The sequence below is a fragment of the Galleria mellonella genome, unplaced genomic scaffold (genome assembly GCF_026898425.1).
Source record: "Galleria mellonella isolate WM207_F2 unplaced genomic scaffold, CSIRO_AGI_GalMel_v1 utg40, whole genome shotgun sequence".
Classification (NCBI taxonomy): Eukaryota; Metazoa; Arthropoda; class Insecta; order Lepidoptera; family Pyralidae; genus Galleria; species Galleria mellonella.
This window is the reverse complement of record NW_026442094.1, coordinates 5024236-5048773: the sequence shown is the minus strand read 5'-3', so window position 1 is coordinate 5048773 and position 24538 is coordinate 5024236. Positions and strand designations below refer to the sequence as shown.

The window sequence follows — 24538 nt, the reverse complement described above, 5'->3', positions numbered from 1 at the left end:
TCTCGGAACAGAAATGAATTCCAGACAAATTATCTTTTTGAAGACTAGGCAGCATGGTCTCCGACCTTAGCCTGTTCCAAACGGAACAAACGTACTAAAAAAAAAAAAAAACAATAAGAAATGAGTGAAGTCAATCAATATAAAAAATCAACTTTTGTTTTTTATAAATAAATATTTAATATTTATCAGTTCAGTTTGCATTAAAAATTGTAGAAACTATTTATTATTTGGCATTTAACACATAATTGTGGTTAATTTTATCATTATCAAACACCATAATGGATTTCGAAAGTCCAGACGTTGAAAAAGATTTTCCTGGATTATATGCCTCGGAAGCAGGACGTAAAAGCAATGAAAGTGACTGTAAGTACTAAAAATTTTATTAAACATATCGTAATCCGTGAAAATTTCACCACAGAAATACTCTTTGAAAAATTTCTTACCACATAAATCGGTTTAAATTAAAGAGTTCATAAGTTGTTTAAGTACTCATTCATATAATCTCATAAATAATGTACACTATCTCCCACCTTCAATAATGATATTACTTGGTGATATTCTATGTATTAGTGTTCTATGGTAATCTATATATCATATTGTGGCCATTAGATACTATGAAAAATATATACTATTGTTCTAGTAACTGTAATAGGTATTTTAATAGAACATAGGGTCTGACAGTTTTATAGCCTTTATTTCCACATTTAACAAATCCACTACAAAAGTTGAGAGCTAATAGAATATAACATTATGTGTTTGCTTTTTGTTTATGTTTAGTTTTTATGAAATGAGGGCATATAAGAGCTTTACAAAAAACGCACCTACAGCTTTTTAAAGTCTAAGAACATTGTATTGCTAGTTTTTATGAGTGATGGTAGTCACTTCCCATCAAGTGGACTGGCAGTTTATTTAACATACTAATAATAAAAATATTTATCAGTCAGTGATGGAGGTGATCATGAGAAGCCAAGCAAAAAGGATTTATTGGGACGCCGTAAGGACAAAAAAGAATCTAAAAAGGATAGAGGTTATGCTGCACTAGAAGGAGAAAGCTCACCAGAAGAGGATACCGATACTAAGTTTGTATCTTATTTACACTTTAAATTTGCTTATTATTTATTTAATTTTTACATAAAAATGAGACCTATATTAGTTTTTATAGACAAGGAGTACTATTTCACTCACAATCTCATCATTGTGACAAAATAACTTCGAAATTTAATTCAACTAGTACAACAAAATCTATGATGGAATATGTAGTTAAAATCATATATTTAGGAGAACATTACCACATTTTAGCTTTCCAACAGCAGGTCCTAGTTCCATAAAAAAACGCTTGAAATATGTCTTTCTAATGAATATTGAATTGTTATATGCTTAGAATTTGAGAATAATTTCTCAAAGTGAGTAATAAGATTATTTGGAAGATATAATATTTTGGAAGACGGTTACCACTTTCCATCAGATGGGCCGTCAGTTTGTTTGCCATTCTATGTTGCATAAAAAAAATATATCACTTTTATCTGTTTCCAATCATATAATATTTTACTGTACAGTGAAGTATTATAAGCTAACAAACACCCCCTTATTTCTATTGAAGCTTACAGGTAGACAGTAGAAGGCTCGGATAAAATTAGAGGGCATCATGTAAGGACAGATTGAAAAATAATAAATAATTGTTTTACTACTACATTTTTTTAGTGTTCTGTTTGTTGAGTAGTAAAAAAAGGAGGAACATTTTTTGGTTTTGCTTAGCTTTAGTCTTTTTTTTTTCTAAAAATTTAAGATAAACTCATAATTTTTTTAAACTTTTTTATTATTTTTTTTTTTAAATAAACAAGTAAATGATATATTAATTCATCATCATATCAGCCTTTAACTATTCACTGCTGAACATAAGTTAATAAATAATGTAATATTTTGTTCCACAAAAAAAATATTCAATTATGAAAAACTGATTTAACACAGAAGTAAAATTTAAACATTTTTTTTAACCCACGACAAGTAGAATTTAAAAAATATTGAAGTAGCTGTGTTGTTAAGTATTTTTATATTAATGAATGAACTCACGAAACCTTTTGACAGAAGTCCTTCTAAATCGAAAAAGACAAAATCTTTCAAGTTCCCAACTAAAAGTAAAGAAAAACGCGAAAAATCGCGTGATAAGGAGAAAGTGCTAGAAGATGCGGCAAAACAAAAAGAACAAAATGAAAAGGAAAGGAAAAAAGAAAAAGAAAAGGAGAAGGAAAAAGAAAGAGAAAAGAAGGAAAAGGAGAGGAAAGAAAAGGAAAAACGTGAGAAGATGAAGGAGAAAGATAAGGTAAATTATTTATGTTGTATATTTTTCAAAAAGATATTTTGTATAAAATCTTCATATGTACCTACTCATGTTTCTACAGTTAAAATGCTACTGTTTTGTACCGGAAGAAGTCATCTATAATATTTAGTATCGTTTCTCTTCAAGTGTTGGGGACTGACGCCTCCATTGCTAGCACTATACCTCATCGAGTTGATGCATGCAGTCCCCTCAAAAGCCATCATGGTTAATTCCTAATAAGTTCATCATGATGGGCAAATTAACCTAAATTCTTTGGGGGGGACAAGGATTATTAGTAGTGAAATCCAATGGACCCATTACTAGCAATATACCCTAATAGGTCGAACTCCACGCGGTTCCCCCTGAAAACCATTTTTGATGAATTCATCATGATGGGCCAACTGACCTTCATTCTCATCTATCGTCACTCACTGGTGCCGCGCCAGCGTATTCCGATAGCGCAAGTGAGATGACTATTCCATTTTTATCCTTTAAAAAAAACCTGATTTCATTTTCACCTATCATCATTGACTAGTAACTAGGGGTAGGTAATACATATTACAGCAATAACTATATAATAATATAGTTATAATATCCATATATTGGGTCAAAAAAAATATATTAAATATCCGTTATGGACAATATTGAAATTGGTGATGACCTTTTTTACATCAGCCATTCATTAATTAATCATCATTCCATTTTAAATCAGCTGACCAGATGGAGACTTTGTACAAAAGTAGATTGCTTGGGTACCTCTGTCCCATTGGTGTTTCAACCGTGAAGCAGTTGTGTTTGCATGGCTGTGTTTCGGTTTGAAGGGTGGGATATGGCGTGAATTTACTGGGTACAGAGGAATAACACCTGAGTCCTCAGGAATGGCAACGAATGGGGGGTAATTAAAGGCGAAACGGTATACTCTGTTATGTCCATGGTACTGCTCATGTCTAGGCGACGGTTACCACTTTCCATCAGGTGGGTCGTCAACTTGATTGCCATTCTAAGTTGTATAAAAAAAAAATTAACTAGGTAATAACCTAGGGCTATTGAGAGAAGGGATTTTTAATAATGCGGAGATTAGTCCTTATTGCTATCAATATAATCAGGTCGACCTCCACGCGTTTTCCTCTGGAAACTATCGTAAATAATTTATCGTTAAATTCGTCATGCTGATCGAACTGACCTGCCTTTTTATCTTCACCAATCGTTCCTCACTAGTGCCCTGCCAGTGTACACCGATAGCGCGGGCAAGGTTGCCATTTAATTATTATCCATTAAAAAAAAACCTAGGGCTATTTTAATAAACAAGAAAAAAAAATACAAAAATACTCAGTATAAAAACAAACAATACAAGAATAGCAAAAAGGGCGTCGTATAAGAAATAACGACAGTAAACATTGACTTTAATAAAAAAAATACCTAGGTTAATAGCCTACTCAGCCTACAGTATCGTGCCTAATAATAGTATGGTATAGGTATGCTATAAGATTTATTATTAACACGAACAACATACGAAATAATGATGGAACACTAGTTTTAATCATATCACATACGCCATAGAAAGTGAACGCTATTGCGACGCAATAGCGCACGGCGATTCTGCTTAAATTACAAAAGGCCATGACTCAAGCAGCTAAAGTCGCTGTCGATCCATTCATTGTCAACGCAAACCCGCCGAATAGCGGTCACTCTGTCAACTTGTTGTGTTGATTTTCGTGAAAATTTCAATTCTTTATAAATTTCCAGTGTCGAGTGACGTTTAAGTGAAGTGAATTAAAAATCATGTGTACCTTCACGTAGCTATTTTCATATAGATGTAAATCTAATCTACGTACATTTTAATCTATATAGTTAAGAATCTAAGCTAATATTTTAATTGAATTTCCCACCTGTCGACTCAAACGTGTTTAGATAGGAATCGACATTATGTTTTTTACCACGCAAGTGCATATCCGGCCACGCGCATTCAGCAATCCGTATGCAATATGCTTTAATAATGAATAGAGATACTGCAGTATACTGTAACTTGATTAAACATGGTATCGTGTATATGTTATAATATTTTTATGCATAGTTTCAGTTTACATTCATTTGTTTGTGTTAAATTCCTTTGATTCGTTTAAAAATGCTTAAGATTAAATATTTTGAATACAGTTTTTTTTTTTTCTCAACCTGAGCTCTGTGACGTAGTGATAGACGTAAGAGGTCGCGGAATCGATTCTCCGTTGTGCCAATTTAGGGAAGTAGGTCTGGAGGTGCATTGTGCCATATTACATCCCGTAAAAACATTGTGTCGATTCTCATAACATTACGGGGAAATTTAATAACTAGACAATTAGTATGACTGTGTGATCCATTATACATGTTATTATTTACATAAATCATTATTTACATTAGATAAATTAAAAAGATTTACTTTATTAAATATTGTACTGTTTTACAACATATTGACAGTTTTAAAACTATACTAACTGTCAGCAATTACATATATGTATATAGTGCAATCCTATGGTAAATTATAAAGGCCCCCCATTTAGTCAACGAAAGTCCATGTAGGCAACTTCTAACATTTTCCAGATATTATTTTTTAATATATAACACATTTTCGACACAGTTTAACTTGATGTAAACGTGTAATAAGCATTTTTCCCCCATTTATTTAAATAATTAAAGACAAATATAAACATAAATTACAAACAGCAGAGCAATAATAAACGGAAAATAAATTAATTAAATATAAACATAAATTACAAATATAAACAACAAAGCAAAAGACCTGTTTGGGGTTTTTCCGTCACTGTCCAAACACAATCTTATGCATATTTAAAATATGTAGTTTTTTTTTTATTATTTATACAGTGTTGCTATTTGTGCAATCGTACTTTTCATATTACAAATGTGAAAGTTCGTAAAGATGTTTGTGTATTTAGGGTAACTATGGTTTAGCAATATCTATATATTTTTTTTTATTTTTGTTTTATACAACTTAGAATGGCAAACAAGCTGACGGCCCACCTGATGGAAAGTGGTTACCGTCGCCTATAGACATGAGCAGTACCATGGACATAACAGAGTATACTGTTTCGCCCATGATACCCCCCATGCGTTGCCATTCCTGAGGACTCAGGTGTTATTCCTCTGTACCCAGTAAATTCACGCCATATCCCACCCTTCAAACTGAAACACAGCCATGCAAACACAACTGCTTCACGGTTGAAACGCGAATGGAACAGAGGTAACCAAGCAATCAACTTTTGTACAGTCTCCCTCTGGTATGTTGTAGTTACAATATCTATACATATATTGGTCCGATAACACGTATATCAACTATCGGTTAACCAATATATAATATCGAAAAGAAGAACCCGCTTGTAATGAATATAGATATCTGGGGGCCTACCATGAAATAAAATTCCGAAGTTTCGGACTCAATTTCGTGTTCATATCTAAATCGGCCCAGTAAATGGAGCTCAACATTTCGTTTGTCATAAATCCTACCATAAAAGTCGAAAGAAATAATTTTTTTTTTTTTAATGTTTATAAGTGGTAAGCATTATGTAATTTTAACATCAAATTCGTGTTTCGTTCGGCTCCGAAATTTCGGAAAACATTTCATGGCAATGGGTGGTCACCAATATCTAGAATATATATATATATATATATATTATCGGATATTACCTATCTCTACCTTAGGCGGCTTAACGGATTTAAATAGAGCTTGATACATGGGCAGGTTATATAATAACACATAAGATACGTTATATACTGATTTACGCGGGCAAAGCCGGAGGAAACAGCTAGTCACAAATATTATATTATAAAGTTGATTGAAAGATAATTATTATTAGTAATAATTATTACAAACATATTTCGTAATGTGGTGGTAATAAAAATCAAGTAAATATATCCCATAAATGTGTTTACCATATACAATTGTTAAATTTAAGCAAAACGTAAATTAACATAAATAATACTGTCTCCTATGAATATTTATAGTGAACATAACATAATACAAAATCGCTGCGTGAAGGTTATTTTGCATAATAATTTCACTGTTTAGTGAATAGAACAGCCTTGATGTGTAAACATACGCACAGTACACCTAATGTTTTATTCAGTACTGTTTTGAAATCACAACATGCATCACCTACGTTGTGTGTTCACAAAGGTGCTTATATATTTTATACTTTCATTGCATAATGTTACGTCTCATTTTCCTTTAACAACAGTTTATTATAAATGAATAGTGCTGATGGAGTAGTCCTAATTTAACATAAGGTCTTAATTGAGGTCAACTGTGTAATTAAGAGTGAAACTATTATACTTCATAGTACTTACAAATGCCAATAACGTTTTTGTTTATGATATTGACGTGAGTTAGGTATTTGGCTATTTTAGTTTTAGTATTTTAGTAACTATATATATTATAGTATATCTATTAGCTTTTTACTCGCTACTTCGTATACGTGGATTTCAAAAATAGAAAAATCAATGAAATAAAGCACTTCCAGATAGCATATGAATATACAATATAAACTAGTTTTTATAAGTTAGATTTTCAGGAGTACAACTGTGGGAATCGCATCCAATTTTGTGCAGTAGATTTTGCGTGATATCAGAACAAAGATAGAAAAAATCCCTAAAAAATCGTTGTATATATATATAATAGAAACAATCTATTGCTCTTATTAAGACCATTCTTTAATTTTTTTTTCGTCGTCATCTCAAGTCAGTCAGCATGGTCTATTTACAATTTTATCATGTTCGAAATTGTTTTTCGTTTTGCCGAATTTATGATAATTTTTATACCACTTAAATTACATTATTGCAGTCCAACGATCTCTAGAACGAATCCCGAACTTAACCTCTCAAGTTTTTAAATTCATATTAAGAATAATTTAAAATTGGTTATCACTTGCTTGGTGCTTGTAATAGCAAGTAAACCCGTCGTTCAGTAAGCTGCATCAAAGGCCTGGTATATAATTAAAGCGGCTTTGGAGCTCTTGATTCCAGGGGCGACACCCTGACAAGGGTGATAGTAAGATGGTAAACAGTCACACGGCTAATGGTACCTGAAGCCTCTTAGACCGTTGCATTTTCATTCCCTACCTCTAAAAAGGAGTTCCTGTTAAAATAGAGAATAATAACTAAATAATATTAAAAATATTTGTCACATTATTGTACACCGCTCTACCCGTTGACATCGATGCTCCTCCCCACTTTGGGATTGCTGTAAGAGAATTATTTTAGAGTTAAGCTCGTCTTTGTACATTTACTTACCTCTGTCGTATTTTTATGTACTGTCAGTCTGTACAATATAGTATAAATAAATAAATCTGACTCGACATACAACAATAGCTCCAATTATTTTCTTTTGTTATTTTTCTTATGAATAAATAGTCTTTTGTTGTGTTGTTTTTGTTATGCAACGGTATAGTAAAAGATAATTATATTATAAACGGTTACTTTATCTATGCGCGTGTAAAATTACTTCAACTATTATCTGTCTACTTAATTGCTTTCCTGCGATTTTAAAATGAACATATGTGAAAAGTATTTTTCTATATTTTAAATAGGAAAAAGAAGAAAAAGCTAAATTCAAATTGGAATCAAAGGAGAAACTGAAGGATGAGAAGAAAGAGAAAACAAAAGACAAAGAAAAGGAAAAAGTAAAAGAGAAGGAAAAGGAGAAGGTGAAGGAGAAGGACAAGGATAAGAAGGATAAGAAATTGACTAAAGTGCCATCCACAGTGACCTCTGGTGTTCCATTTGAGGAAATATTTACTTTGGGCGGTGAGTGATAGTAGATTTATATTTAATGTATTTATTTTCAAAAAGTTTTACAAAATTGTTGTTTCACACTATGTTTAAAATCAATTTCATATAATAAAAAAAAAAACAATTATAGACAAACTATTTTAACCCAAAACAATGATATTTAGAATTTTTGTCTGTACGTTTGTGCACGTTAATCTCAGAAACGGGGTAACTGATTTGAATCCAGTATTTTTTAATAGGTGAAAATGGAACAGTAGCCCCGTCTGTGCTATTGGGATACTTTTGGGGGGTAGTGGGGCACCAGTCAGAAATGTCAGGTGAAGATCAAAACAGGTCAGGATATCTAAAAAAATTAATCATGATGGTTTCCAGGGGGAACCGCGTGGATGTCGACCTGATAGAGTATATTGCTAGTAATGAGACTGTTATATCTCATTACTAACAATCTATTTTCCCCCACACGGGTAGGTTTTTTTTTAATGGGTGATAAGTGTGGTAACCCCGTCTGCGCTATCAGTATACACTGGCGGGGCACCAGTGATAGATGACTGATGAGAATGAAAGCAGGTCAGTTTGCCCATTCTGACGAATTCAACTAGAATTAGCCACGATGGTTTCCAGAGGGAACCACATAGAGGTCGACCCGACAGGGTATATTGCTAGTAATGGGACTATTTGACCCCATTGCTACAATCCCACATGGGTAGGTTATATCCCAACTTAGCAAGTTAGCACATTGAATACTTTAGGTATTTACTTAAACTCACACGGGCAAAGTCGCAGCACACGTGGAAGAAAGGGATTGTTAGTAATGCAAACTACCAGTCCCATTGCTAACAATATACCCTGTCAGGTCGACCTCCACGTGGTCCCCTCTGAAAACCATCGTGCTGAATTCCATCACGGTGTGTTCATCACGATGGGCTAACTGACCTGCCTTTTCATTCTCGCCTATCATCCCTCACTGGTGCCCCGCCAGCGTATACCGTTAGCGCAAGCGTAGTTACCATTCCATTATTATTAGAAAAAAGTCGCAACACAAAACTAATATTAAAAATATGTACATATATAGTCATTTAGAGCGTTTATACCAATATATCCTCTCCATCTAAAGGTTAACTTTTAACGATAAGGTCGCCCATTGTTTTCTCATTTTGATTATTTCTTGTAATTATTTATATTTATAATAAGTTACCTATTGTAATCTTTTGGAGGAAACAATAAAGAGTATCTATCTATCTATCTATCTATATATATTAGAGTCAATCTCTCTATTTATACCAGAGCGCCACCGACAAGAGCGCAGCTCTTAAATAGGATAGATAGATAGATACCAATATATGTAATACTTGTACCAAATATTACTAAATATCATAAAAACTGCGAAATGTCGCATAACAATGGGGTGGCATTAGTATATTATATGGTGTAAACGTCCCAAAGCATCTTTACCTACACGACTAAGTTCACAGACAATTTAACGCAAACAATGCCTTTGTTTTATGTTCTGTCCCTTTTGTTTAATATTAGATCCTTTTCTGTTTCTTTTAGTATTTATTTTAAGTGAAATATGATGTTATGAGGTTGATAGCCTACAAATATCAACTGTTGACTGCCCGCTGCTGAGCATAGGCTTCCCCCATAAGTAGGGTTTGCCAGTAGTTGCCACGTTTGGCAATTGCAGTTAGGCTTTGGTGATGTTTTAAGAAGGACGCTGCCGTCCAATCCTCGACCATTAAGTTGCCTTAATCGCCACTTGCGACACCCACGGGAAAGGAAGGGGTGACCCATTCTATACTGGGACCAGAAGCCAAAACAACCTCCATACGTACAAACATTTCAATATTAGTGTCTGTAGATAAAACCAAATCACGCACATATCAGGTGTGCTATCTATGAAAATGACTAAACAAACAGTTTCAAGGCTACATTTAGATAGCATCAAACCACAAACAATTAGATCTTTTTCGCTTCATCTCTCAATCGTACAACATGAATCCGTTTTTAGACAATTACACTATAGACGGTGAGTTTATTTATTTTTTTATTTTGAAGCTACTTCCAAAGAAAGAGCGTTCTAAATTTAAAATTCTGTTTTTTGTTGAGATTATATTACGCGTTTATGTCGCCTGATTTTGATTGAACCGATTTTCACTATTCTTTTTGTAATGAGTAGGTTTGATTGCTATTATGACCTTTTATTAATATTGTGTCAATTGAAGCTACTATTTTATTTTGCGGAACAAAAAAGGCGCGGTACGAGACAAAATGTAAACACCAGATTCTAAATTTCGCGTTCTAAATTCAAATATTTACAATATAGGTATTTACGCAACATCTCGACGTTTATCTAGGTGTGCGCGTTCACGAATGAAGTCACTTTTTTATGAAACAATACTTTTTTATTTTAAATGTTTTATGCATCTTAAGATGATTAAACAAACTGACCAACTTTCTGAAGAGAAGTGATAATTATCGCTTGTAAACATAAACAGCTCATTAATTTCGAAATTGGCAATTAGAAACTTAATAATTAACATTTTTATTTGTATATGGTAACATTAAAAACTCAACCTACAACCTTATCTATAACTGTGTTTGCTTTCTCTCAATTATAATAATAATTATTTACTCCACAATGTTCTTTAATTTATTTAGCAGCAACTTTTAACTATCCGTACGTCATGGACGTCATTGTGTTGCCCACGGTACTTCCTGAACTTTGTCGTTATTAGCTCTAATATTTTTTCCACACCTAGTAACAGTATATCGAATATTAGACACGCTCCGTTTTGGATTTACCAATAGGCTATGTAGACCGCAGCCTATGAACCATAGATAGAAGCGGCTGCAGAAAGCGAAGTGTCCGTTACCTTAAAAAATATATAAATCCGACATAAATAGAATTACAAAAATTTTAAGAACTAACAATAGGCATATTTGAAGGTGATGCCGGATGGGCCGTGCCCACCCCAAGAGCTGTACGCAAAGACATGCCTAAGAGTACCCTGTTTTGGGATTGTTAGTAATGGGGTCTAATTGACCCATTGCTAGCAATACACCCGACCTCCACGCGGTTCCTTCTAGAAACCATCGTGATTAATCGTAGTGGAATTCGTCACTATGCGCTAATTGACCAGTTTTCATTGTCATCTATCATCTATCACTAGACCCTCGCCAGCGTATACCGATAACACAGGCGGGGTACCATTCCGTTATCACCCATTAAAAAAAGACAACTTAATTGATAGTGACGAAGAATGTACACACATTTACTACTTGGCGTATCGAAGGACATGGTCTACTTTTCATCGTCGCCACGCGAACGAAGTCGCGGGCGCAGCTAGTCGAAATATAAAACAAAACGAATTTTCTGTTGCTCTTATTAGTCGAGTGTCGATCAACGAGGTCAAGCTACGTTCAGCGAGGTCAACTGAGGTCAGCCCGTGGACGGAATAGTGCCAACTTAACGTATCCGTTGCATCGAATAACCAATAGTTGTAACTTCAAGTTCTTGATCGTAAATCCAGAAGCTAGCTAATAGTGTGTCGGACACGCGCCAATTGAGTTCCGTAGCAATGTTTATAGTATAAACTTGGTTGTTCCTTAGATATTTTTTCTACATACTACATACTATATACATACATTATTTTGACAATAATTTGTAAATATTCTGAATATAATATAAAAAAACGCAAAAATTTAAAATTAACTATAATAATATTATATAGTTATTTTAAATATTAATAATATTATAATATGAAAAATTCTATTTTCATCATCAGGGAAAGGATAGGTGAAAATAAAAAGGCAGGTCAATTAAGCCCATTATAATGAATACACCTGGAATTCAGCGCGATGGTTTCCATGGGGAACCACGTGGAGGTCGACCTGACAGGGTATATTGTTAGCAATGGGACTGGCAGTCCGAATTACTAACAAACCCTTCCCCCCATTAGGTTCCCAATAACGTTTGCCGGCTCAGTTAATAATATCATATTACAGTGGCGCTCCCGATCTTCGGCGTTCCCCTGCACCAGTCGGTGGAGCGGTCGAGATGTCACGACGATACCGGCCTGCCGCTTATTGTACGTGACAGTATCGATTTCCTGCAGGTAATTTTATTTGTATTTATTTTTATTATTTATTTAATAAATACTATATTTCTTCTACCATATAGTCCTACATAGAATAGGCCACCCTTTCCTGTCCCATGGGTGTCGTTAAAGGCAACTAAGGGAGTTTGACGGTCGACAGATGGGCAACAGCGTCCCTCTTAAAACATCACCAAAGCCTAACTGCAGTTGCCAACCCACTTGCCAAACGTGGCATCTATCGGCAAAACCCAATAGGATGAGGCCTATGTTCAGCAGTGGCCAGTTACCGGTTGATATGATGTTTTATAGGATGAGTAGATTTTTAATTTTATGGGACGCTAAATATTTCACCTTGACTTTGTGCAGGCGACGAGGTCGAAAAGAGATGGCCCATTGTAACGATTTCACTAGAAATTTGCTACAATGGTTTTCAAGGAAGAGGAGTTTAGGTCGACCTAACAGTTTATATTGCGTTAGCAATATAAACTGTTAGGTCAATTGGTTTCCCTAGTCCCCATTACTAACAGTCCCCTTTCCCACAGGCGCATGGTATCAAGTCGAACCAGATTTACCGAGCGGAGCCCGACAAGATAAAGCTGCAGCAACTGCGCAAACTGTTCACGGACCGCGGGCCGACGTTCCCGTACCACTGGGACGTGCCCGTCGCTTGTGCTATGCTCAAGGCATTCATTAGGTAAATCTATTTTATATCTTAATACCAGCTTTTATTTATTTAACTCTTTATTGCACCATAATCAAAAATATACAATGACAATTAAACAATTCTAGTGAAATACAGTAACATAAATACAGATTGAAATATACATCTCTTTTGGTTAAAGGAGAACAGATAGAATACCAACTTTTACCCGTGCCTTGGTCCGTTTGGCCAGGATATGTTTACTGAACGGAATAAAAAGTAGCCTATGTCCTTCTCCATGCTCTATAGTATATGTATACAAAATTTCATAGTAATAAGTTTTTTTTTTTATACAACTTAGAATGGCAAACAAGCTGACGGCCCACCTGATGGAAAGTGGTAACCGTCGCCTATAGACATAAGCAGTACCATGGACATAACAGAGTATACTGTTTCAATGTAACGCATCTCTAAAAGCCTAACTGTGGTCGCCAACCTGCCTGCCGAGCGTAGCAACTACTGGTAAAACTCCCCTTATGAAGAAGGTTTATGTTTAGCAACGGGCAGTTAACAGCTGATATTATGACGATGATGGTGATGATGAATAAGGAAGTAAATGTATATTTACAGTGAACTACCAGAATCGATATTAACACAAGAGCTACACGGACAGTTTGAGCAAGCGACCGCAATGGCCGAGCCACAACGCGAAGCCACCATCATATCTCTGTTAGGGAAACTGCCTGCCTGCAACCATAACCTAGTCGGGTGGCTGATGAGGCACTTCGAGAGTGTAGTGACTAATGAACAGGTATGTTCTGTTTAATTATAACTAATAATATAATAATGAATTAAAATTGTTAAATGTGAATTTATGTAAAAAGAAAATGTATATAAATAGTTTTTATGATGTAAAAGACATCTTAAATAAAAAAAAATGTTAATTGTTAATCTTAAATGAATTTTTGCATGCTATCTTGCCTTGTTATCTTTGACTTTACCGTGTTTAAGCAAATAAAGATTTTATTTATTTATTTATTTACAAGAAACATGGTAAGTGTATAGATGTTACAATAAGTATAAGTCCTCATATTTCGCCATAATTAGGCATGCAAATATTAAAACTTAAAAAGAATAAATGTTAAATAAGTTATTAAAATTCGAAATGTTATATAAAAAAAAACATACATGAAAAACGTCAGACACTTGTCAACAATAAAAAAGAAAGAAATGTCACTGTCAAATCATGTCATCATCAATACAGAGGAATACCACCTGAGTCCTCAGGAATGACAAGGCATGGGGGGTATCATGGGCGAAACAGTATACTCTGTTATGTCCATGGTACTGCTCATGTCTATAGGCCACGGTTTCCACTTTCCATCAGGTGGGCCGTCAGCTTGTATACCATTCTAAGTTGTATAAAAAAAAAGACTTCAATCCTTTTATGGTATTAACAAAATATTGTTATTTTTATTACCTAGCGATTAATGTCTGGGTCGTATATAATAAATTATTACTTCTAACACAACAATAATGTCCAAGGTGAACTATCGGACCGGTTATACTAGTATTACGCAGTTTTATGTCACAGATACCTAATATATGCGTTAAAGTAACATCAGCGGGTCTACCATGAAATGTTTTTCGAAATTTCGAAGCCAAACGAAACAGAAATTTGATGTTAAAATTACATAATACATGCCGTTTGAAAATATCAAAAATGTTAAAATATTGTTCCTTTTGACTTTTATATGACGAACGATTTATATGACGAACGAAATGTTAAACTCCATTTATTGGTCCGATTTTGGTATAAACAAAATCACGAAATTGAGTCCGAAATTTCGGAATTTCATTTCATGGTAGACCCGCTGTTTATAGGTGGTGCCCTCTGTAACTGCTAAACCGATTCTAAATACCATAATGATGTTCAACATATACTGTTAGTCGCCGAGTGATCCTGGCTTAAAATGGGCTACCGCTTTTTTCCCGTGGGCGTCCTAAAAGACGACAAAGGAAAATTAATAATCGAAAAATGGACAACACGATCCTTCTTTAAAAACCACCAATACCTAACTGCGGTTGCCAACCCGCCTGCCAAGCGTGGCAACTACTAGCAAAACCGGCCTTGTAGAGGAAGCGTATGTTCACCAGTGGACAGTTAACAGCTAATGGTGATGGTAATATACTGTTCAAATGTCGTATAAACTCGATGGAAAGAAAAATAATCATACGCCATTTTCACCTAAATAAATTATATATTGGTCTTATTCAATCTCAAGTTAGTCAAGTTAGTCAATTAGCTGAATCCAAATCAGATTTTTTTTTAACATTTCTGTAAATTATTGATGGCCATTAATTCCTCTCTTTCTATGAACAGGCAAAGTAGCTAAAATGTTATCCGAGAAATCCATTCAGGCTATGATAGCGCTGATGTACCTGATGAAGGTAAAAGCCCTTAAAAATTAAAATAAAAGTTTTATGATAAAATTTTAGGTGAACCATGTGAATATACAAACCATATCGAGTGTGATGGGTCCGGCTCTGAACATGTCGTTGAACCTGCTCACATACTTCATCACCAAAGCTGAAAAACTGTTCCCAGATGTACAGCTCACCAAGTATGTAGATTTAATTTAAATAACTTTATTGACTAAAAGAAAGTATAGTACAAAAGGCGCACTTAATACTAGTAACACTCTCTACCAGTCAACTTATGGGATAAACATTAAATCACGGACGCGATACTTCGTTATTGGGATAGATAAAGATAATAACAGGTAATAATATATACCTATATAGAATAACATAATTAATATATGCCAGAGGGAGATTTTGTACAAAAGTCGATTGCTTGGGTACCTCTGTCCCATTCGTGTTTCAACCGTGAAGCAGCTGTGTTTCGGTGTATGGCGTGAATTTACTGGGTACAGAGGAATAACACCTGAGTCCTCAGGAATGGCAACGCATGGGGGGTATCATGGGCGAAATAGTATACACTGTTATGTCCGTGGTACTGCTCATGTCTATAGGTGACGGTTTCCACTTTCCATCAGGTGGGCCGTCAGCTTGTTTGCCATTCTAAGTTGTATAAAAAAAATTACAAAAATTGAACCCATGCCCTTTTCCGCCATGCTGAGGCCACAGCTCTATGTTTATGTCCAGGTGAGCTACTATGAATGAGTATACTTTATTTGCATTATGCAATATAGGAAATAAGCAAGGCAATTTACAAACACAACGATACAATTGTATAAGTACAGTAAAGCGGTCTTATTGCTGAGAGCAATCTTTTCACTATTTTACTGGACTACAACGAAGTACAGACTAACTAGTTAACTGACTTTTTTATCTTCACCTATTATTCTTCACCGGTATTCCATATACTAATAGTATAAACAGTGAGAGGGAGGGGGATAGTAAAGAGAAGTAGCTTAGAGTCAAGTGGACCGTTGACGTTGCTGTTTGCCTTTTTTTTAGTTGAAAAAAAAAAAGTATCCGATAGCACGAGTGGGGTTACTATTCCGTTATCTAATAAAAAAAAATAACATACATAGGGTTACCATTCAATTTTCATCCATAATAGAATATTTGTAATAATAAAAATTTATGTTTATAATAAGTTTACTATTGTAATCTTTTGGAGGTAACAATAAAGAGTATCTATCTATATATAATCTACATCGAGATCTCATTGCATCGTTCCAGATATGTTCCGCCACTGCAAGCCCTGCCGGCGGACTTCCCGCAGTCCGCCGCCGAGATGAGCGCGGAACTCCGCAAGCAGGAGTCGCTACTGAGTCAGATCCACGCAGAGATGCACGCCGGCTTCATCACGCAGGCTCGCGACCAGCAACTGTGGGAGGCGCAGCGAATAGTCACACAGCTCAAGGTGAAACAAATACCTCTTAGAAACCTAGTATTTATTAAATCAAATTTTGTTGTAGTTATTGCAAATATACTCGAAAGTTATTGGAAGTTATTTTCAATCAATTAATCTTTTTTTTTTTTAATTGTACTACTATTGGATATCAGCTAGAAATTGCAATAAATAAAATATAAATATTTTAAATAAAAAATATAGATTTTGCTACATATTACCCACTCCTAATATCAACAGACTGTCAACAGGATAGGGTCAATTATTCATTTGTTTATTTTTTCATTAAATCCTACACACAGTACACTTTATTCTAGAAAAAACAACTTCTATTGTGAACACAGAGAGAGAGAGAGACTGGTGAAAAGCTAAATTTTAAATGTCACATTAGCAATTTTTATTTTGCTTAGTAATAAATAGTTTTTGTGTCTCAAACAAAAACTGCAACTCCAATCGGTCATCAGTAAACCTTATCGGTCGCAAAAATAATATGGTAAAACAAAAACTCCATTTAGATCCAAAACATACTTGAGCAAAAACTTTTGCCATGCATGTTTTGAGTTACTTCTGGCAGCGTTTACGACTTTTTTTAAGTTTAGTCACGAAGATATTACTTTAACAACCCGTATCAATTTACAGAGGAAACTGAGGACAGTCCAGAAATCTGTGGAACCGAACTCTCTGCCGCCGCAACCGTCAGTCGATGACAAAACAGAAGAAGATATTGTAAGACGAAATTCACAACCAAACGACGCACACCTTGAAGAAATTAAAACTCATTCAGTGAAAACCCCATCTACCGACGCATTCCAAGATATAAAAGAATCACCACAACTACCGGATCCGAAGTTCGAAGCGGAATTCGAAGATAATTTCGATTTCAAAATGGAAAAAGAGAAGGAAACCCTCGCAGAAGACCCGCCTCCATCAGAACCTGTCATCGAAAAGCCAAAACTTACAGAGAAAGAGGTAAAACTTCTCAGACTTCAATTGGAGAATGCTGAGTATTTGCAGCTAAAATCACTGTTGCAAGCGAAAATAAACTCTGAGCAGTTCGAAATAGTGAAGCTTAGGAGTCAAGAGAAAGTCGCTTTAAAGAAGCAGGAAGGAGTCTGTAAGGAAAATAAAGAGAATCACACACCAGAAGATCAGGAATTGAAGCAAAGACTGATAAAGGAGAATGCCATGTTGGAGCAGAAAAGACTGAGCTTAATCAATCAAATATTCCAAGAGAGGGTGGCGTGTGTGCAATTGAAAATAGAATTAGCCATGAAAGAAGTATTGTCGAAGTCTTAATTATAAATATAGTATTTATTTTTGTTGACACAACTAATATATTATTGTGATCTGTATTTTAGCTTTAAGATGATTAAAGAAGTCTGAAACATTCTTAAATTTTAATGCTTAATACATTTATATGTTAGAAAAGTGGTGAGTGTGTGATTTCCGAATAATATCAGCAAGGTGTATGGAGAACAGCATCATGTTAGCTGTGCAGTTAGCCCACTGCTGAACATAGATTTGCCACACCTGTTAGATGGACTGGCAATCATAATTAAACTTTGGTGATACTTTAGGAAGGACGCTGCTACCCATCCCTCGACTATTAAGTTCCCTTAAACTCCTCTTAACACACCCACAGGAAAGGAAGGGATGGCCCATTCTATTGCGGGACCACACGGCAACACCCGGAAAACGTATTGCAGATAAAACCTATCATGAAATAATGTGTAAATATTTCTGTAGAAAAACTAAATGTAGAAAAATACCATTTACCATCAACGCCATCTAGTATGTGAATAGACAGCAGATTGTTGCACTACTTATTTCGTAAGAAAATATTTGTAAAAACATTGTAACAAATAAAGTATGCACAATTAACAAACTAATAATATATAGGCATGTTATAGTCTATAGACCAAGGTTATTTCCATCGTTAGCTTGTTTGCCATTTTAAGTTGCATAGAAAAATATTAAGTTATAATAATCACCTTGACTATCTTCATATGAAATAAAGTCATATCGTAAGTACCTACAGATATATTATATTCGTCACATACAGCAGCATTGGTTGCTGTCACTGGGCTGTTAGTTTACGCTGACAAAGTTCCAGCGAAAGACAAAGGTGAGAATGAACTTTAAGGGACCGTGTGGAGATTAACTTGACAAAGTACATTATTTAGTATAGGATTATATTATCTGTGGCTTAGTAATAAAGCAGTTAATTCCTATTACTAATATTCTCCCGTTTTTCGCTTCGTCCGGGTGTTTTTTTTTTTAATAATAATGAACATGGTAACCCCGCCTGCACTAACGGTATATGTTAGCGGGGCACCAGCGAGAGATGGTAGATGAGGATGAAAATGCAGGTCAATTAGTGATGAATACACCTGGGATTTGGCACGATTTCGAGGGGGGACCATGTTGAGGTCTACCTGACAGGGTATATTCTTCCCGTCTCCCATCCAAGTGTATTAAGATTCTTATCTTTTATTTAAATTCATTATGAGTGCCTAATTTGAGTTGTACAAAAATTTTAGTTACCACTAGTCCTCGTTCTTAGGTTACGACTGCATTACTGTTCACTTCTTCAACTGCGCCTCTAGCGGATTATTTCAGAAACTCAGATTTCTATACAAATTCATCGATATGAACAAGAACACACTAATAGCGTAAATATCTGCACATCTTGTGTATTAAACACTCCAATGACGACGAAATTAAGTAACAAACATCCTAATATCTTACAGACTTTCGTATTTTAAATATTATCATACAGCATTGTTGTGCTTTGTTCATAGATTATAGATAAATTCATTCATTCATACATTAGTAGGAATGAATAATTAATACTATATATAATATATTATTAACACTAATTGCTATAGAATTTTATGTAAATAAGTAAACCGTCACTAACATTTCAATAATAATAATTATCCATTATGGCTGATAATAACTTCATCCGCTTATCAATTTAATTGTTAATGGCGACCCTCCAAGGCAATTAGCATTTAATCGATGATTAAGTAAATGCAGAAGGAAATCTAAATCTTTGAAAATGTTCTATTCGATACTAGAATGGCATGGCAGAAAATCTGTTCACTTTGCCCTGATTTCCAGGGGGAAACGCGTGGAGGTCCACCTGACAGTATACTGCTAGCAATATGATCTAACAAACACTCTCATTAGGACCTCCAGAGGGAACGTAAGGTACGTACGTACGTGGTCGCCACTCAAGAACCTTTCTTCCCCATCGGTTGTCGATTCTTCGAGCTATGTGACCAGCCCATTGCCACTTCAGCTTGCTTACCCTATTTAAAATTAAAAATATAAAAACGGCTAATACAAATATAAAAAAATGCAATTATTAGTGTAAATGTCTAAGTAAAAACTTGTTTTTCTATAACAACTATTCGGTTATCAAACATTGATAATGTACACATATATAGATTAGATTGTAAATCCACCCGGTAAAACGCAAGGGCAAAGATAAACACAAAACATCATTCGGAATATTATAATGATTATATAATTATATCGTGACTCGTGATTGATTTGCTTGATCTTGACACCATTTTGCTCTTAGAAATATAAAGCATTATTATACGTAATTGTATAAAACATAACAGCCGTGTGGTCTCGTCACAGAAAGCGCCACCACTTCCTATCTCATGGGTGTCCCAAGAGGCGACTAAGAAAATTTAACGGTCGAGGAAGAAGCAGCAGCGTCCTTCTTAAAACATCACCAAAACCTAACTGGGGTTGCCAACAGCCTACCAAGCGTGGCAACTACTGAAAAAAAAACCCTAAAGGAGAGGTCTTCAAAAGTGTACAGTTAATGGGTGATATAATAATGATGTAGATTAGCTTTTTGTCCTTAATTTTATACGCATGAATTGTAGAAGTATAAAAAACAATTATTTAGACAACTTCTAAATAACGTATCAAAATAAAACATACATAATTTTTTAAGTTATACCTTCAGGAACACAACATTGAAATCCGCATCTGATATTGCTCCTTCTTATTTTATATCATTGCATTTTTTTATACCACAAAGGTGGCAAACAAGCATAGAGCCCGTCTAATGGTAAACGGTTATTGTAACCTATGAATCCTTGCAACACTAGAGGTGTCATAATATACCCTTTTTAAAAAAACCCATACTGTAGTCTCTAAGGAAAACCTCAACAGGGAGCTCATTCCACAGCCTGATCCTTCGCGGGAGAAAAAACAACCAATTTTAGAAAAAAAAAGTACAAACTAACGTAATGTGTTCTACTAAATTATTTATCACTAACGCAGCCTGTAGATACCTATTATTCTTAGCAACGTGAGAATAACAATAAACGCGCAATTGAACTAGCATTGACCCGCAAATATCTGAGTCACCTTTCCACATGTGTATTATTCTGGAAAATTCACCTAGTACAATACTTATCAGAACACTCAGAATAGACTGCATAATCATTGATATAAATTAGTTATGATATTATATGATATTCTTCACTTCAGCTATTATACTTTGTTCGCGACATTATTTGTATATATCGTAATTTATAGTTGTTAAGTCCCTAGTTAATCGTTTCTGTATTCTGTTATTTTATATAGATTTACATAGATTTAAGATAGTGTAAGTTAAATAAAGTATTCCTTTGCGTGTTGTCGTTATTACCTACGAATAGAAATTGTAACAATAAATAGAATTAAGAAATTGTAAATTGAAATAAAATAAATAAATAGACGCTATAGAGTACCGATCTGAAGAGACACGCGTCTCGTTCATTTTCGCCCCGTCCCGCTCGCACAGATCGCTATCGCGAGTTGGAAACATTATCGTGCGAGCGGGCGGGTATAAAGATAGGCCGCCTCCCGTCGAGCGGCATCCCTGTTTCTCGACGTAGCGAAGGCCTTTGACAAAGTCTGGCACAGCGGCTTGATTTTCAAACTGCACAAGATGGGAGTGCCAGACAGGCTCGTGCACATCATACGAGCCTTCTTGTCCAATAGGTCATATCGCTATCGCGTCAATGGAGTGCGTTCCAGCGCACGACCGATTAGAGCCGGCGTCCCTCAAGGCGCTGTCCTCTCCCCACCCTCTTCTCGTTGTACACCAACGACATCCCGCGTCAGCCCCGAGTGCAAATCGCCCTCTTTGCTGATGATACAGCCCTATATGTGGACAGCACGTCGGCCGCCTGTGCAGCCAACAGGCTTCAACGGGCGGTGGACGAGCTGGCCTACTGGTTCAGAAAATGGCGCATCGAAGTCAACCCAGATAAAAGCGCCGCCGTGCTTTTCACGGCCAAAAGAAAACCATCCCTTCCCGCCTCTATTCAGCTGTTTGGCACGCCCGTCCCCTGGACGAACGAAGCCAAATACCTAGGCGTGACACTAGATTCCAAGTTGAGTTTCGCATCTCATCTTAAGCGCGTCCGAGGCCTGGCCAATTTTATACTGGGACGCCTCCATCCCTTTATTAACAAGCGCAGCCAATTGTCGCTTAACGCAAAGCTGACGCTCTATAAAGCATGTATAAGACCGGTGATGACGTACGCTAGTGTCGTCTTCGCCCACGCCCTTCCTTCATTACTTCACCCCCGTCAGGTGGTGCAAAATAAATTTCTGCGACGGGCCACGGGCGCCCCGTGGTACGTGCGCAACGTGGATCTACACCGCGACCTCAAAATACCCACTATAAGGCAATTTATGAAGCAAGCGTCTCGACGCTACTTTGCCTCAGCCGAGTCCCATTCAAATCCGCTCATAGTAAGAGCGGTCAAATACAAACCCCCCATAGAGAACGTCGCTCCAAAACGTCGTCGCCCGAGGCACGCACTCTTGGACCCCGATGATCCAACTACGACGGCAAACGCGTCTCCCTCCCTACCTACCGCGGAACCCTCGACAAGAGCCCCTACAAACACACCCACACATCGCACACACCGCCCCCGCCGGCGGGGGCGAAGAACCCTCGCGACACACGGTCCGCGCGCGATCAGGTTTGCGCCCGAGCGCATAACAACCGCGTCGCAATCTCACCCACCCAGACGTACCGACCCTTCGCCGTCCCTCGACGGGGGTCGAAGTGCGGTGGCCTAAGCCGAGGCCGAGCCACTCTGGCGCCCTTAGGCGCACACACACACCGCAGTCCATAAGAAAGAGTCGACACCTCTGTCGCTCCCCTCTCGCGGGCTTGGAGTGCCATCAGCACTCGCCCCTGCATTCGCGTCCGGTGAAGCTGTAAAGGCCACACACGGCCAACAGCAAACACATTCAGAAAAAAAAAAAAAAAAAAAAAAAAAAAAGTCGAGCGGCATTCGCTTCCGGGCAGCGGCGCACTACACTCGAGAAGAAATAGGACAAGAAGAAAAAATACTCTCTTCAGACGGTACCGGAGGCTTCAGAATAGTAATCCCTGTGTTTCACTCCAGCCTGAACCAACGCCCCTACAGTCCACGCTCACCGTACGGCAGTCCACACCGTTCATCGTGGTCCTTCGAGAAGCCGGATTGCTGGAGGAACACCGTTGGTACATCGAGAAGCCGGATCGCTGGAGGAAGACCATTCTGAAGCCGGATCGCTGAAATGCCGACTACGAGAAACATGAAGTCGTCGCAACAAAAAATCGCCGTCACCGAAGCCACAACGTCCGCCGCCACCACGTCGACTACGGCCGCCGGAACGCTGTCCGTCGCTGCCACGCCGTCCGTTGCTGCCACCACGTCGTCTGCGGCTGTCAGAATGCCTTCTGTCGCTGCCACGTCGTCTACCGCCGCCACCACATCGACTACGAACACGTCCGGCGATACGACGACCACAGGAGCCACGGAGACTACCGAAGCCACAGGAACGACAGAGGAGACAGCAAGGAAGAAGGAACCGAAGCACGGCACGGCACGCACGGTTCGCACCACGGCCTCGCAGAAGAAGAAGGCTCTGGCCAAGGCACGGGAGGAGCTACTTCGAAAGGAGGTGGAATTGGCCGCCGCACGTGTCGCCGCCCTGGAAGCCGAATCAGAGGACGACGAGGAAGTAGAAGACGACGACGCTACCGTCAGAAGAGAACGAACGTCGGATTGGGTTCATCGAAGCACGCTAGCACTCACGATGGAGCCGCATGTACCAGAGATAGAAGAAGTCACCGGCAAGCGTCAGGGGTTCGTCCCATCGAGACCCGTTGAAGAGGATTCGAGAGCGCCGCCGCCACAGCCGAGCAGCGACGCACTTCACCGGGACCACGCACGCCACGTTGACCCACATGCCGCCATTCCTACGATAGCAGCAGCGATGCAGTCGATGAAGAAAGAAGAACCGGTGCTGAAGGTGGGCATCGATTGTAATGAGTTTGCGATCGCCATGCAGATGGCCGCTCGCAACATACTGCCCTCCACAGCGTCAAGAGTCACCGAGTTGCCAGTCTTCAATGGATCGTCGAGCGATTGGTTACCATGGAAGATGGCCTATGAAGAGAGCGCAAGTCAACTCACAGAACAAGAGAACCTAGCAAGACTGCGCAGAAGCTTGAAGGGGGCCGCAAAGGACGCGGCACGCTCCCTATTCGTCGGGTCTACGACCGCAGAAGAAGTGATGAAGATGTTAGCCGCGAGGTTCGGCCGCCCTGGAGCACTCGTCACAGCCGAACTGAACAAACTCCGCGCGCTACCACGACTCTCGGACAACGCAAGAGACGTCTGCCTCTTCGCAAGCAAGGTGCAGAACGTCGTCGCCACGATACGAGCGCTGAACAAGAGTCACTACCTATACAACGAAGAAATAGTGAGAAACGTCACAGAGAAGATGCCGTCGGTACTACGCTT

At 37.4% G+C, this 24538-nt stretch overlaps 1 protein-coding gene across 1 annotated transcript; it reads left to right on the top strand.

Annotated features, from left to right (window-relative positions):
• Window positions 1-103: 103 nt before the first annotated feature.
• On the top strand, window positions 104-18104 carry LOC113520312 (ralA-binding protein 1). The gene is made up of 10 exons (XM_026905614.3): window positions 104-363; window positions 941-1079; window positions 2086-2320; window positions 7894-8110; window positions 12101-12210; window positions 12735-12886; window positions 13463-13643; window positions 15332-15456; window positions 16544-16727; window positions 17355-18104. Exons 1-10 carry the CDS (start codon window positions 279-281, stop codon window positions 18009-18011), a joined length of 2085 nt encoding a protein of 694 aa, XP_026761415.1. The 5' UTR covers window positions 104-278; the 3' UTR covers window positions 18012-18104.
• The last annotated feature ends 6434 nt before the right edge of the window (window positions 18105-24538 follow it).

Excerpts from the sequence above, each read along its gene's own strand:
- LOC113520312 (XM_026905614.3), top strand. The coding sequence starts at position 279 with ATGGATTTCGAAAGTCCAGACGTTGAAAAAGATTTTCCTGGATTATAT. Across the intron at positions 13,644-15,331 it reads GTGTAGTGACTAATGAACAG|GTGAACCATGTGAATATACA; the intron begins GTATGTTCTGTT and ends ATAAAATTTTAG. Across the intron at positions 15,457-16,543 it reads CCAGATGTACAGCTCACCAA|ATATGTTCCGCCACTGCAAG; the intron begins GTATGTAGATTT and ends GCATCGTTCCAG.